This window comes from Phasianus colchicus, chromosome 8 (assembly GCF_987193195.1).
Source record: "Phasianus colchicus chromosome 8, bPhaCol1.hap1.1, whole genome shotgun sequence".
NCBI classification, from domain to species: domain Eukaryota; kingdom Metazoa; phylum Chordata; class Aves; order Galliformes; family Phasianidae; genus Phasianus; species Phasianus colchicus.
In genome coordinates this window covers 29,133,589-29,150,213 of record NC_143443.1, presented here as the reverse complement: position 1 = coordinate 29,150,213, position 16,625 = coordinate 29,133,589, and the positions used below count along the sequence as shown (strand labels likewise).

Genomic DNA, 16,625 nt, shown 5'->3' with positions numbered 1-16,625 from the left:
TCTTTTTGCTGTTTTCTTATACTTTTTTTTTTGTTGTTCTTGCTTCAGAAATGGATTCTGGTAAAAGACCCCCATCAATTGAAATGTGTCCAATGTATATTTAAGTTAAAAAATACTAAGTGCTGTCGAGAAATGAAAAGACTGTAAAAGGTAAGAATGCCTGCAGGCTTGATTTTTAAAGATACGCTTTTTCTTTATGTTACAGATCTCGCCTTGCAGATTTTTTCACAAACTGCCAGCCTGAGTCACGCTCTGTTAGTAGCTGTCTGAAGGAGAACTACGCTGACTGCCTCCTCGCTTACTCGGGGCTTATTGGTAAGAGTGCTGAGAGCAGTGGGGGCTTGCTTCATCTAAAAATCTACCCAAAGGATATTTTGATGACCCTCATGAAGCAAAAATGTGGTACTGTTGATTCTAGGCAAAATTCTCAACTAAATGTGTTGGTCTTGTTTTACCTCACGGGGATCCCTGGGGTCAATTTGTACATTCCAAGGAAATTGAAGATAGAGAATGATGTGCTTGAGTTTGATGTAAACAAATATAAATTAAGGTTACAAAGTAAAGTGGAGGTTGAATTTGAGCAGGACCATCAAGTAGGAAGCTAAAAAGAACAAGTAAAACTAGAGCTTGGTTGTTTTTGCAGCTCTCACCACAAGATTGGGTAAAATACCTCTCAGTCTTTAGAAACAAGACGTTTGGACATTTGAGGAATGTGATAATAGACATACCCAGCCTTATTGCACTTGCAGCTGCTATTTTTTCCACAATCTCCTTCTCTGTGCTCTAAGGGTTTTCTGAGGCACAAGTCAATGGAGAGGAATTGCGACCAAATTTATCTTCCAAACACCTCTCCTTCCCCAACATTATCTGGTTTGCTTTCTGTCAATTTCCCAACTGGAAACAGGATGCCTATATGTGAGTCAGATTCCGTCACCTGCATACAGTATTTGATTCCTGAAAAAGAGAGGGGTTGTCGCAGGAAGGTGAACTTACAGAAATACCATGGTTGGGCAATAAAGAATAAGTGAATGTCAAAACACCGAAACAAACAGATTTTTAAAAGGGCACCAGATAAGATTCTTTTAAGCTTACAGCCTGCACCTGCTGCAATGCAGTAATAGCCACTTCTGTTGGGCGTGAAGGTCCCAGCTGAGGCCCTGAAGCAGATTCCGCTGTTAAATAAATCTCTTTTGAGATAATATCTGAAATAAAAAAAAAAATCTGAAATAGGGTGGATGTTGCTGAAAAATGACTGAAAGCGATGTTTGCTGACTTGTTACCCTTCCTAAAACTCTAGCAATGAGCAAGTGAGGTAAGTCCATGGGGCAGCTGGTAAAATAAAACTGTAATTTTGGAGGACATGCCTGTATGTCTTAAGAGATAAAGACAGTATGCAAAAGCCATAGCATATGAACAGTTATGACAGAATGTCATTTGACTCTAAAATATAGGATTGAATTGCCTTGAAATCCGATCTAGTCATTGAGATTAAGAAATCTAGCTGCTGGCAAAGAGTAACTGTTACTAATAGATACTTCTGGGTAAGAGCTGCCAAGAAGTTCTTGCTGGACCTACTGAATCTTGCTGACAGTTTTGTTGGATCCCTATTTCAGCTTAAGCTCAGAGATGGCCCAGTTGATACAGAAAGGTGTTTTTGTGTTACTGTTGATGACTGTGCTGCAAAACACTGTCACATAGGGAAAATGTGGAATGGATCCCTGAGGAAATCAAATCAAAAGGAGATCTGATTTTCAAAGAGAAAAATAAACTTTTGTTTGTCAGCCTCTAGATACAAGCAAAACGATGGGAACTGGTTGTAGCAAAAGTTTTTACTTCTCAAAAGTAATTCTGATAAACCAAAATTACCAAAGCACACACTGAAGCAGTGAATTCCTGCTTCTGAAGCCAAGCTGATATAAGACTGGAGTAAATTATATGAAAACTATCAAATGTTTAAGAGGGTATCTGAGATCAAAATCAGAGGTACACTGTTCCTCCTATCTGCAGATAGGCTCTGGGTAAGAAGCTGTTGCAGATTCATTAATGTACTAGAGTTCTAGGATGTCCAGGTGTTTTAATTAAGATAAAATACTATTCATTATGATCGAATATTTTTAAATTTAGCTATTTCATTAAGTGTACTAAAAACTGTGCCTCTACAGATTTTGCTCAGGAAAATTAGGATTCTCTATGGAAGATAGAGTGGATGTGATTCTGCTGCCACATACATGGATGTACATCAGTTAACTTCATTGAACTTAGTGGAATTCTGCCTGAAATAAATGACTTAAGTGTGAAGAGTCAGGCAGCTTTTTTTGTGAGGAGGTTTACCAGTTATATGGAAATCAGTCCATATAGGGTGCTTTATGATTTGCATCACTGCATCATATATAGTCTTAAAGCTATGTATATTTCACAGCAACTTGGAACTTCAGTGAGTCACCTTAGATTTCTTGTTATGGTAATAAAGATAAATTAATATTTTTAAAGAATTACAGCACATAAAGGAAAAAAGATGAAAATTATTAAATGCAAAGTAAGGCTGAAGATAGCCATGTTTGAAATTCAGTGCTTTGCTTACAGCCTAGTTAAGCCATCTGGACTTGTCTGTGCTCCAGCATCAATTGAGTACTGTTCAACTGCTGACTTCAAGGCCTACTTTAGCATTCATTTTCTGACACATTTTCACCTATTTTCAACAAAATCCATTTCATTTCTCCGTTATTCTCTGGAATTCCATGGGAGTATGGATAAGCTGGAGCTGCTTGCTTCTGGATCTGGACATTGTCTTTAGACTGCGGCCAACTGATTTCTGTTCTAATAGTCACGTGCTAAGATACTTTCTTAGTATCATGCAAGAGGAGGTCTGATAACATTCTTATTACTTAAATATTGGCAATTATTGCATTTCATGCCCTTCGCTGATCTTGGGCAAATTCCTGTTGTTGGTTTTGATTTATTGTGTCGTGTGTGAGTCAAAGCAACTTCAATCACACACCCTCCTCCTGGACCCACCATCCATTTCCTCATCCTTAATTGGCCCCAATTTGAGAAACCTCTTGGCTGTGCTCAGGTCAATTCTGCTTTTGCATAGAAAACTGAGACAACCCCAAAAACTGAGACTGTCACAAAACTATTTGATACAGAGAGCACACTAAACCAAGCATGTCCTATTTTACTGCCAACCACTGTGGTTCCTCTGATCTGTGAGTGTCCTTCAGCAGAATTTCCAAGATGCCGGCGAGGGAGGAGGGGAAGGCACGCACATTGCAGGGAAAAAAGAAAATCCACCCCAGGAAACCAAGCATATCATCCGCTTGGGTTCACATCTGCCCCCAGGTTTAAATGACAGACTGATTTTCTACTAGCTGCTCTTTCAGCCACTCTGTTTTTGCTGGATGTACAGTTTGTGTGCTGCATATACACATTCCTTGTCCTGTCTTTCCAGTATTCATCAACCCTAATCATAGTTTCATCTCTCTTACTCTTTTAGCCCATCTTGACCCATTTTAATTACTTTATTACCTCTTCATGTTTAAAGGTCTTTCCTCAGTGACCTTTCTTACTTCCTCAGTACCTTTCTGTTTTCTCAACCCTTCACTGAGTGTTTGCTACTTATCCTTTTTCTGAGGCCGACTGTTTTCTTTCCATTTGCAGAATCCTCTTGCTTTTTGTTTTCTCTCACTTCTTTTCAGATCATGTCACAGGGCTTGAAACAGTGTACTGAACCATCAAACAAATAGTGGGTAGATACTTTCACTTGTTCTATTTTAATTTAACATTATTCCTGTTCTTATTTATCTACTGTCAAGTTTTCATTTTAATGGAGCAAATGATATTTGCCTATTTTACTGAATTTTACACCTTCATTTAATAAGTTTTGTACTGTTGTATTTACTCTTGTGTTAATCTCACGTACAGTTTGAGCAATTATTACCACAACTATTTGTTAAAAGTTGGAAGTAGATAAAGGCATAGGATTGCATTCTAATTTAAAGACATCCCAAAACAAAACAAAAGATGCTTTTTCTGACTTGGCAGTTGCACTGTGTTCATTTTCATGTACGTTACTGCCTTTCTCAGGCCAGTCCTTAATGTCTGTTCTCCTTTGTCTCCCACATCATGTATGAATTAGTTTGCATGCTGATTTGTTCAGTTCCCAGCACTGCCCAGTGACTGAAAGGCTATTTCACGTCATTCTGTGATTTGTGTTATTTCTAACGTTACTTTTTTTAGCCTGGTATTTGATAGCCGTTTCCTGTGTGCTATTCCAGACTTTTGGACCCTGGACCTGTGGACCAAATTTTTTCTCCAAGTGTACACATCAAATCTCTAATATTTATCCTTCATCTATTACATCTTCTTAATGACTTCTTTGATGTCAGTTTTGAGCAGCTGTGACCACATGTCCTCATGATTTATAGCCTGTCCTAGATCTGTAGATTGCACAGCAAAGGACTTGTTTCCTGAAACTGCTATAATCAGTACAAGTCTGGAACACCAGCCCCTTTTTATTTAATTTTTCCTGTTTGGTGAGACAAAATAAAATAAAGATTCAGACTTCCCAATCCTTGGGGAATTTGAAATCTCTGACATAGTGAGGTGATGCCTTCAGCGAGACTCCTAGTTAAGAATAAGTGCTGATCTTACAACAGTTGCCTTATCCAGATGAGTGGTGAATATTTCCTGTATAACTTTTAGGACATATAACACATTCTTCGGTTTCATGTGATTCTTGCTAGCCTTGAGCTGACATAAAAATGTGAGAACATTTATTCAAGAATTTGTAAGAGTGTTGGAATTAACCTGTGGTTAACCTGTGTAGTTTATTACCCATAAAGAATCTACTGTATCCTTTTATGCATGTTGGTTATGTTTTTGCTTTGTCCATTGCCACAGCCCACTCTGCTGGCAGTTCCCCAGGAGCACCATCAGGTTACCACTCCTCCAAGACATATTAGCTTTCAGCATGACCATCATTCTCCTTGCTCGTGACTTTCAGAACTATTTTCTCAGGGTGTTTTTGCAGACCTGGGGAGGTAGCTCAGGTCGGGATGTCTAGTTTCAGCCATTATTTGCAGCCAGAGAGGAAACGATAGAAACTGCAAGCAAGGAAGAAGATTGGATATTTAGAGTGTAAATCTACACATATTTGATTTGGCAGCAAAAGCTTTTTAAGAGGCTCCCACCTTCTACTCCGTTCCTGTGCCACAATTTTTCACCTGTCAGTTCTGCTGATGCAGCTCTCTGTGGTGTTGCAGTATAAACCTTTTTGAAGGTAGGGAATGGCTCTTTACTGTGTGAACCATTTTGCAATCCCTAAAGTGGTTACATTCGAACAAGCAGGGGTGTGAAATCTGGCACAGGACTGGTGAGCAAAGGGAGCCTGGAACTCTTAAGTCTGGAAGCTGAAGACTTACAGACTTACCGTGGGTCTGCACTCTGATTATATAGCATAGAAAATGTTATTTGTTTTCTTCCAAGGGAAAAATATTTCAGTATGTAGGGTTCTCACAGTACTGCACTACTCTGTTTTTTAATAGGCACAGTGATGACACCAAACTACATAGACTCAAGTAGTCTCAGCGTCGCCCCATGGTGTGACTGCAGCAACAGTGGTAATGACATAGATGAATGCCGGAAATTTCTGAATTTCTTCCAGGACAACACATGCCTTAGTAAGTAAAAAATTAAAATATGTCATTAAGGGAGTTTTAGCATTTTTTTTTGTGGAGTTTCTTTATTGTTTGAGGATGTTGTGATACATCAAGTCCATCTCTTTGCACACTGTAAGCATGGTTCTGCTGTAGGCATCAGAGCTAGCATGGAACAAACTTCAGCAAAGAAATATTCTTGGTACTACAGCTTATGGGCAAGATTGTAAGCGCAAGAGGCAATTGGAAAAAAGTTCAAATAGTAGAAGTGTATCATATAGAAATATGTTTACATATTTGGACCCTGGCAATCAGGGACCATCTATGCAAAATATTACAGCAGATCAGGGCCTTGTGTATAATTCAAGAACTTTGTGTTAAAAAAACACAGCGTGTACTTTATGAAGGATCTGCTGTCGGTTAAGTATAAACTGGATTGTGTTTGCAGTTTGTGGCTAAACTTCAGGTTTTTTAGGTTACTTGATCTCAAATGTCTGGTTTTAACGCAAGGCCGGATGGTACCTATTTTCAAGATTTTGTTGAATTATTGATATTTTTTTTTTTCAGTCCCACTCACTCCCAAATTAGGGACCGTTATGAATTTCAGAATGGCTCAGTGGAGTCAATTTTGGCAGGTTCTCTTTTCAAATTTCCTGTCTGCCTGCAGCAGCATAATTGGATGATGTGGAGTGTGCACCAGAGTTTTAATTTCAGATAAATGAGGAGACCAAAAGAACTTGGCTCCGTTAGCCGGGCAGAGCAGAAGTTGAAAGGATACATGTTTGTCCTCTGAAATTGTATTAGAGTGGCAAGCACAAGAGAGAAAAGAATTACTTAATGTAAAGGACAGTGTTGGCAGTGAAGCAAAAAGGGAGATGTTGGCCATACATATTTAGGCTCGGAATTGGAAAATTTTTAACCATTAGACTAAAGTTAAAAAACAGCCTTCCAGCAGGAGTTCTGAGGGGAAAAAAACCTCCCATTTTAAAAGTAATTATTCATCAGATTGTGAGAACTATACACTGTTTCCTTGTGCAAAAGGAACAAATGAACTTCATGATTCAACGTGTCCTATCCAATGCTATATGCTTGCATTCTTACTAACTTTAGGATAGGGTCTGAAAATCTCCATTTGTAGCTCCTCCGTAGGCAGCACTTTTGGGAAGTCGTGGGGAGCTTTGCATGCAAGAAGTGAGTTACCTGAGTTGCTATTTGATAAACTATTTACTAAGCTTGGGAAGGATAAAAGAATTACTCAAAATCACTCACAGAAAATAAAAAGAATTCAAACTGTAGTTGTGTAAAAGTTAATAATATGGCCTAAGACTTCCTTCACACGTAATGGTGGTGCCACTTATATATACTTTGGTGCATCAAATTTTATTAATTTAGGAATATTAATTTCTACAGTGTTACAGATTCCTATTAAAATTCTTAGGCGTGAAGACTCCATGTTCTTTCTTTTGCTACCACTATGAAAACAGAAAGGTTTCTTGGGTGTAATAAAATGACTTTTCCCTTCACAGAGAAGAGGAAAAGTTCTATTTATTTTTTATTGTTAACGTCACAAATGGCCTGATAACAAATTAACAGGAGTTACTGTTAATTTGAGAAGTCATTCAGACACTTAGGAAAACTTTCTGTGTGGAAAATATTGCTTTATTTATTGCCTTATTTAGGTAAAAATAGGAAAAATGAAGTCCAGTCCTACAGCTGTGCCTGCATCAAGCCAACTGATTGCCTTTTATAAATCTTCTCTATGTGCACTGGAGTTCTGAGAACTAATACTGGAATAAAAAACATCTTTCTCAGATGAGAATTAAATGTAAATTACTTTATAAGGGAAGGAATACCGCTGAGAAGTAGTATTAATAGCTTCCGCATATTAGTCCCCAGTGAACTTGTTTGATTTCTTATACAAAGAATTTGAAATAAGAAATCCCTAAATCCGTGTTGAATCCCCAAAGACCTGATTAAAAATTGTTTTTCTATTTGTTTATTAAAAAGCCCAACCAATTTACTCTTGCCATAAACATACTCTTTAATCCCATGAAACCATGATAAGCTTTTTAACTTTTATATTGTGAAGTTTTAGTATAAGTATGCTTCCCTCACCTAATTATGTAGATTTTGATTGAAAACTGTAAGGAAGAGACTGTCTTAGTTAAGCCATTTTCTAGTTATGAGCATATTAGTTTTAATACAACGAGCTGTAGAAGTGAATCAGTATTGTATTGTTTCAGTTTGTAATGTTACATCTCCTGCCTCAGTTAGGGCATAAAATTCAAAGCATATTTTAAACTGTAAAAGTAAATCTTTGATGCTCTTTGTTGGTAACAAATACGATTACAGTAAGACTGAGGGCTTTTGTCAAGAATGACTGGGAACACTGCACAGGAGAGGCTGCATTGGATGATTATGTGGCCCCAGACTCTTAGGTCATGTTTCTGATATGTTCAAAATTAAAACACGTTTTTCAAAATAAAAATTGAGTTTCTATAAATACACTTCTTTTTTAAAATGAAATAATAAATAATAATAAAAATAATAAGTAATTTCTGCTTTCTTCCATTTGTTTTGAAGTAGAAAATTGCCTGTAATTTCTTTTTACAGAAAATGCAATTCAGGCTTTTGGTAACGGTACTGATGTGAATGTGTGGCAGCCAATTTTACCCGTACAGACCACAACAGCCACAACTACAACAGCTTCCAGACTTAAAAACATAGGTTCAGAGACCACCAACAATGAAATACCCACCCACAATGATTCACCAGCGTGTGCAAACCTGCAGGTAAGAAAGTCCTGTAATTGTTGCAGTGCAAGTTGTTCATGGAGTTGTGTGCAGCGATGTCCTGCTGCAGAATACAAACCCACATTCGAGTATTTGTTTATTCCCATATTGTAGTTACAAGCCGGATGCACTGCCAAATATCAGACACTGCTTTAAATAAGAAACAGTCAGATTTCAGAATGGACTTTTTTGCCTCCCTGTTACAGAAACAAAGGGTAGTAGTATTTAATTTGTTATCACAGATTTGGATAGAAATGTGGTGCTCTCAAATCCTGCCAGTGTATGTCAGATTAAATTAGTCCTCTGAGTAAACCAAGCTCAGGGGGAGCTCTGAATGTTACCTATCATGAAATGCTGTCGTGAGGATATGGGATGAAGAAATGGGGCAAAGATACAAACTGTTTTGGAGCAGGTGTCCTCCTAAACTGGGATCAAAGTTGTGATGTGATTTTGGCCAATGGCTGCAGCCTTTTTGTTCGTTGTTTCAATTAGCCTATTCGTGGTGTGTCACTGGTTCTGGATTTTAAAGAGGCTTATCAATTGCTCAAGGCAGTGATGAATGTGCAGCCCTTAAAAAGTGTGAAAGATTTGGGCAAGAGAGAACTGTGAAATCTGGGCAGGAAACAGCATGAGATAACAAGCAAGGTAGATTAACATTCTTCTGAGGCATTACTGACTTAAAGTATACGGAATTAATGGTAAATAGTGTTGAATTTAGGAGCTTCTGTTTTATTTTTTCATATCTGTACATTCATTGTTAAGGTTTGTAAGTTACTGATGAACAGAAGATAGTTGTAGGCACTACATTCCCCTATGAGGAAGCCATTTCACCAAATGAAATATGCTAAAAAGAACTATAATCTTTTAAATTTGGAACTCAGAATATCTAGCATCTAAAGCAAAAATGACTTCGGGTATTATTAATTCACTTCACGTTAAGGAGTTTTGAGATAGAGATTGCATTTTCCTTCATTTTTTGTACAGCTTCCTATAGTGTAAGGCCTCCAGATGCTCCCAAAATGCACAGTAAATAATGAGCTTAAGATGTGGCAAGCGATCACAGTCTCATTGGTTTTGGTTTGATTTGCAAATGCTCTCCAAGCCTCAACAGATGTCCCAAAGTTCTGAAAATAAAAGATCTTCCCTGTCCTCTCTACCTTACTCCAGTTACTCTGGCATTTTGAGGCCATGCTCCCCGTGAGATTATTAACATTGGTTTGAAGCTGTGCTGTGACTTCAAGTGTTCCCCTGATACACTCAACGGAAGTACAGGTCTCTAGGGAAAACAGCATCCTTTAAATAAATGATCTGCCATTTTGTAGAAGCTATAGATACGTTGGTACTCAAAGGTCACTGAAGTTACATGAATCACACAGATTTATTCTTGTGAAATACAACATTCAGGTTACAACTTTTTCTGCCTCTTCTGTGTCAGAATTGAACCACGGAGAACAAAGCTCTTACATTTCAATGCATCTTTTCAAAGTAACTTGCAAAAAGTGCCAAAACAAGCCTACTTTTTTTTTTTTTATCCTATGTTTATTGGATAGTGTGGTGCCACTTTGCACGTGAGACTTCAATCTCAGTTCACATTTTACAGAAGAACTGAAAGCATTCATATCACACTTTGAAAAGTGTATTCATTCCAAGGCTCTCCTATGAAAAAAAATAGGCCTTTATAGTATTTTCAAAACATAAACTCGAGCTACCGAATCTGAAGGGCTTTGTTATACACTTAGCATCTGAGCAGAAAGATTTCAGGAAGGCAATAAAGCCTAAACATTCTGAAAAGTAGAATTAGAAGCATATGTAGAAGCATACTATTAGAAGCATAAGTATGGAAAGACAATGACAGAGAGGGGATAAGGATGTGATCGCTGAGATGTTATAGGGCTGAGTATCCTAGTTAGTGGATTTCAAAATGCTGTAAAGGAAGAAAGAGCAGGAAGTGATTGATTAGTATAAATTGCCATAGAAATAAATACAGTAAGGAAGGAAAGAGCAGGAAGTGATTGATTAGTATAAATTGCCATAGAAATGAACAAATACTAACCTCCCGAGGTTATAAAATGCAGGGCATTAACCCAATCTGCCAAATGTGTCACTGGCTGAGCAATTTTTATACATTTTTTTCCTGACTTGTTCAGAATGGTTGTATGAAAAGCGAGAGTTCACTAATGGTTTTGTCATTCTGCCATGTACTCCTGCTCACATGCCTACTTGGAGTCTGGGGTGGCTGCAAAGTCTTAAAGAAAGTGTGAGATACTCTTCATTTATCTGAAATCAGTATTTATTTCAAATGCCTCTTGAAGGTTTGGACTTTAAAATCAAGAAATGGTCCTTTGTTTCAATGTACCACTTCTACATGAATTTACAGTTCATTATAGTGATATTTTTTTACTTCCAGCTGATGCAGAGAAATGTTGATTTTTGTATATGCTTATGTTATGTTTATATATGCATGGATTTGTATACTGCATTACTGTTTTCTCTCCCTGATTTAAATTGGCACAGTGTCTTTTCCAGGAAGATGCTTAACTTCATCAAGAGTCCTTTTATAATCATGGCTTATAGCAAAGTTTTATAAACACAAATATTAAGTAGTGGCTAGCTTTATACAAAATGCCAAATTCAGCTATTTCTGAGGTGCTGTATGCCTGTCAAAGAGACCACAGCACTACATTAAAAATGAATAGAAGTTTTAAAAAGTGAACAGAAGGGCAGAAGATGAAGGCCAACAATGTTGTTGGCATATTTTATTATCTTTTCTCAGGTAGCTGCACTCTAATATTTACTATTTAGCGACCGTATTTATTTGTTTGTCCTTCTTTCTTGCTCATAACTGGTATGTGCTAGTCAAAAAATGATTATGGTTTTCAGTCTCATGTTCAGCCACCACTGCCTGAACCATCATGTTGGATTATGTGAAAAGGACAAGAGAATTACTTTGGATGTGTACTCACTCCATGTATTCTTCAAGAAAAATGCTGCTTCTGCATTTAGTGAAGATGCATGGAAATGAAAAATGATACTAAAATATACTTCAAATGATAGATGAGACTAGATTAGACCACAGTCATCAGAGATAAATAAAATATTAAGGCTTTCATACTGACTTTGCTATAATATTTGAATGGACATTTTGCACATGACTAAAAATGTAAGAAATCAAAGTGGCTAAGGGCATTTCATTCTAATTTTCTGCATAAACTACCCACATAAAGGATATATACTTCGTTTTCTCATGTTTATTATAAATTTCTTGATCTAGGTAACCTTGGCTCAGCATTCAGATGGAATTTAAGGTTTTTGTGGTTTTGATCAAGTGTGAGCAGTGGAACATATAACTGAGATACGTGGCCCTTCAGACTAAAGGCAAATATTTTTCAGTTGAGTCCAGCATGTCAATGTCTTTTTATTCTCAGCAGGAGAATTCCAAATTTATGAGATAGGATTTTAAAACCTGAAATATTTTGCAGGGAAACAGAGGAAAAGAGAAATGTAGGTACTTAGAAGGCAATTTTGTGGATTTGTTGTATGATCGGGGAGTGTTTATAACAGTGTGGATGATGTTGCATGCCATAGATTCCCATAATTCCACATAAACTTGGGACTTGGAGAAGAATCTTTTATGGCAAGCCTTAGGACAAAAGCAAGTGACAGAACCCACAGTTCTCTGAGGAGAGCAGAAGTTAAGCATGACTGAAACTGGAGATGACTGTTCTTTTAGCTTGTAGGTCTAGGTTTTGCAGATCTTCACCCCTGTGTCTGCTAATTTGGTGTTTGAAATACTGTCTACAATTATCTAATGTAGCTTTCTGTGTGCCACACATATTATTATTATTACAAGCATTGTGTAGGTGTTGGGAGTGGGTTAAAAGCTTCCATGTAGTGCTGAGGATCAAGACTCAGTAGGTGTGGAGCTTCATGCACTGATAAATGGGTAGTGGGTGAGCATAAACAGGGAACACGGGCAGCATGTACTGTTTAGTTGATGAGGGAATAGCACAACTGTCAAGATCGTACTCTGAAATATAGACAAAATGAATTTCATGTATCCCCTGTGCACACCAGTCTCAGCTAGTCCATATGGCTGGTACCCTCTTTTCTATGGTCCCTCCACACCACCTGTGATCATTCGGCTTCTTTTCATTCTGTGGAAAAGCAAGCACTGTCCTTTCAAATGCCCTGTCTATCCTTTCCCCTGGGAGACGTTGTACTTGGACCTCTTCCTCCAGACACTGCAGCTGCACAGAAAGTTCCAGTCTGGAGCAAAAGACGGATGAGAATATAAAACTCCCATTGCTGTGCCAGAACAAATTGGGAAAAAAAATAGAATATTGACTAAATGTTTCATATGAAAAGATTTAAATTTACTTCCTGTATTTCCAGGATTAGCTGACATAATGGGGTCAGCTTGCTGGTAAAAGTGATTTACAGAACACCTATTGGCAGCTTTTCTTCTGAAAAACCAGCATCTTTAATTTGCTTCAGAGGCAATTCTGCTGTATCGAAAAGAGTCTTGCGTGCTTTACATGTTCAGATTAAAATCTGACAGCGAGGGGTAATTTAGTATCATATTTAATTGTTGTATCCTTCTAATCTGGACAGCACTAAACAAAAATCTGTTTCACTAAAACAGAGGCAGCTTTGTCCATTCACATTGATGTCATCAAAGTTAATCCTTATTTTCTTCAGCAGCGTTTTGAATGGGGTCCTCAAAAATGTGCTCTTAGAAGCGTACAGTTCCTTGACACTGTATTCTGTTACTTCATGATTCCTGTACCTTTTGGACAGAACCCAGGAAGGTCAGGTCACTACAAGAGAGGCTCAGTTCTCGTTTCCCTGTATGCCTGTTTGGATATTCATCGTTGTGAAAGTGGCCAGCAATCTACTTGCATTGCTGTACATGCAGTGTATCTCAACAGCAAAAGGGTGCTTTGCAATGAACATAGACATACAGATGTGCTAGTGGTCTGATCATGTAGAGTACTCCCACTGGAGCAAGGCTGCACTTATGTTCTGCAGTGTCTTTGCCAAATAATTTCAGGACCACACAAGATGATTGATTTTAAGCTTGCTGAAATCCTGTTGAAGTTCAAGATTTGATTAACACAGCTGATGAATTTCTAAGAAGAGAGAATCTTTTGCCTCTTTTGAACATCGGGGGAACAGTTTGAGGATGTAGCCAAGTATCATACCCTATAGGCTCTTATATATCATATTAGTGACAGTATTGCATCAACTGTCAGTAGACAGCAGAAAATAGTTCACGTGTACCAGCCTTGGCTGAGCTTTGCAGTTAAGCACAGGGCCCTGTTGCTGGAGCTGTCAGGATCTGTGAAGTAAAAATGTAGCCAAAACTCTCTTCTGGTAGTAATCGGCACAGCTCTGTTGCCATAATCAGCACTGCTCAGATGTGCACCAGCTGAAGCAAACATTCAGTCTTTTTGGCATATAGACAGGGCTTTATGTTTGATCATTAGAGCTCAGTGAAATACTTTTAGTGTTGGAAGTTGGGTATAATAAATTTCTGTTACTGAAGGATAACAATAGCAAAATGGTTTGTTTTACATATTAGAATTACAGTTTAAATTACGTTTTTCTGACGAGTATGCTTTTCATTATACCAAAATATTGGGCATGTATACTGCTGGAGAGCATAATACTTTAGAATTATTTCATCAACGCTAAAATATTTTACAGTTCATTTAAAAAAATTTTTAATAGCCTGAGCATCTTTAATGTATTATAATAATACAGCTCTTTATAGCAGACTGTAAAACTCCAGACTACAGTTTTAGCAGTCATGCAATTTTGTTTTATAGTTTAATAATTGTTCAATTGAAAATGACTATGAGCTTACTAAAAAGCACTTTAATGACTTACAAAAATACAATTTTATCAAAATGTATTGCACACCTTTATAGAAATTAAAATTTCTACGGACAAGTTATAGTTTTCATCCTCAGAGAGAATTTTCCAAATTGTTGCTATTAAAAGCAGAGGTAGCATTTGCAGCATTCCACTAAGCCACGGTTGCTTCTGTATTTCCCATCAGTATCCCCTTGTAGGAATAGCCACAAAAATACAAAGTGCTAGAATAAACCAGAGTCAGAATACTGAATCACATCAGATAAGCCAAATCAAGCCATTCGTAGCCCATGTTATTACTTCATATGGTTATTTATCATATTAAAGGTATTCCTAGTGTCAGCCAACTTTAGTTCTCAATCAAATATCTGGTCCATCATACATTTCCCTTCTATAACAGATAGCTTCCTATAGCCTTCAAAAACCAGCTGTAAAATAGAGCACAGTATTCTAACCTAATTTTAAAGCATAACTACTTCTAATAAAAATTCTAGAGCATTATATTGTGATGGTACATGTTTAATCACAATGTCTTTGGAAGTACAGTTCATAACATATTGTGCATTTATGGAACTTGACAAGGTGTTTTGTTTAAGACATAATGTTTGCAGCTAGCAAATATTAGGTTTTGTTCATGACTTTGTTTCCTTTTATATATGCGCATGTGAAAGTAATTCTGGCTCCGCTGGCAGGCTGGCCCTGTTGCAAAGTGCAGGCAAAAAAAGTTTGTGCCATCAGGTTTCTAATGGAATGGAGAACTAGAAAAGAATCCTTGAAGTCCCTAGTACTCTCTTATTTTTACCACAGTAATTTGTGAGAGTCCTACTTACAGACCAGAATCCCATCCAGCTATATATTCTGAGGGCTTGTGGTGACAGAGTACTCCTGACCTTAAAATCCTAATTACAGTTGTCTGCAGTTAAGATAGCAGCTCATTGACTTCATTTATTCTGAATCCCACTTGGTGTATTGCAGTGCTCTAGAACAATAAATATTTTACTGTTATAAACTATGTTAATATGTTAACTACGTTAAACCATGTTAATATTGACTTGTAATACTAAAAAAGTATATCCACAGAGACACGAGGAAAACCAAAGTAAAAAACTTGCACTGCCTCAGATAATGGAGACAGTTGTCGATACAGAGATGTTTCTTTATGAAGTCTGAAAACTTCATAAAGATACTTCAGCTTGATCGTTGCCAGAATTGATTAAATTTTAACAAATCAAATCTTTCTTTATCAATTCTGCCATTTTTGCAAAGAATTGCTATTTTCTAGGCAAACAGGGATTTGCTGCCAATTTCATGAGACTTCTATAATTGAAATGTATTTTTTAAACACTGCGTTGACGGTTTTGATTCGTGGTTTGCTGGCTTAAGACCAGATGACAGTGTAGAGGCTTAGTAATTTTGGATACTAACGCAGTTTAACCACAGATGTGTATAACGTTATGAATCACCCAATCTTGAGGATATGGTGTAGAGGAGTTGAGAAGTCAGGGGGAGGGGCAGCATAGCAATTGGGTGCATGATGTCTTCATCCCATGGTTAAGAAAGCTCTCAGTGGGGAGACCAGGATGTGTTGTACAAGGGTTGCTCTGAAAGTAATGCCTCCTATTATGTTACATTGATCCACAGTGTCAGAGGCAGGTGTTGGTGGTATGACAGTAGAGCTTGAACCTTCCCCAGCAGTATTCCATTATATTCCATTGCTGCGTGACAAATGGCAGCAGAAGGGCAGTTGACAAAATGGCATCTGACAGGGAAGCACAGATGATGTAAATATGTGTAATTGAATTCCTTCACACGGACAAAATGGCACCCATTGACATTCATTGATGCTTGCTGAATAGAGACCAATCAGTGGGCATGAGCACAATGAAGAGTGGGTGGTGTGTTTCAGCAGTCGTGATGGCAACATGAAGGACAAACCTCATTCCTGACAGCCATGCACAGCTGTCACACTGCAAAATGAAGAGGGTCTTGATCAGCTTGTCTACGTGAATTGTCAGATTATGATCACGGAATTGTGCACAGAGCTGCATCAGCTTCAATGGGTGGGAAACAATAGTGGCAGCATTGGAATGTCACAGAGGTTGTGGCAGGTGGGTCTCATGCACAAACAGAAAGAACACCAAAGAACACATAAATTATGACCACCACTACAGAAAAATAGCTTTTGTAGCTGAGAATTTGCTCTATTGCACAGTGTTATTGTGCTCTTTGTATCTGTTGTAGTTTCCATAGAAATAAATAGGAGGCATTACTTGCAGAGCAACATATATATATATATATTTCTGGT

At 37.6% G+C, this 16,625-nt stretch overlaps 1 protein-coding gene across 1 annotated transcript in view; it reads left to right on the top strand.

The window, feature by feature from the left end:
• The window catches only part of GFRA1 (GDNF family receptor alpha 1), a 141,206-nt gene that overhangs the window by 108,120 nt on the left and 16,461 nt on the right, over positions 1–16,625 (top strand). The window contains exons 6-8 of the mRNA XM_031597421.2: positions 206–315; positions 5,544–5,678; positions 8,268–8,446. Coding sequence (XP_031453281.1) covers positions 206–315; positions 5,544–5,678; positions 8,268–8,446 — 424 coding nt within the window. The remainder of the gene's footprint in view (positions 1–205; positions 316–5,543; positions 5,679–8,267; positions 8,447–16,625) is intronic.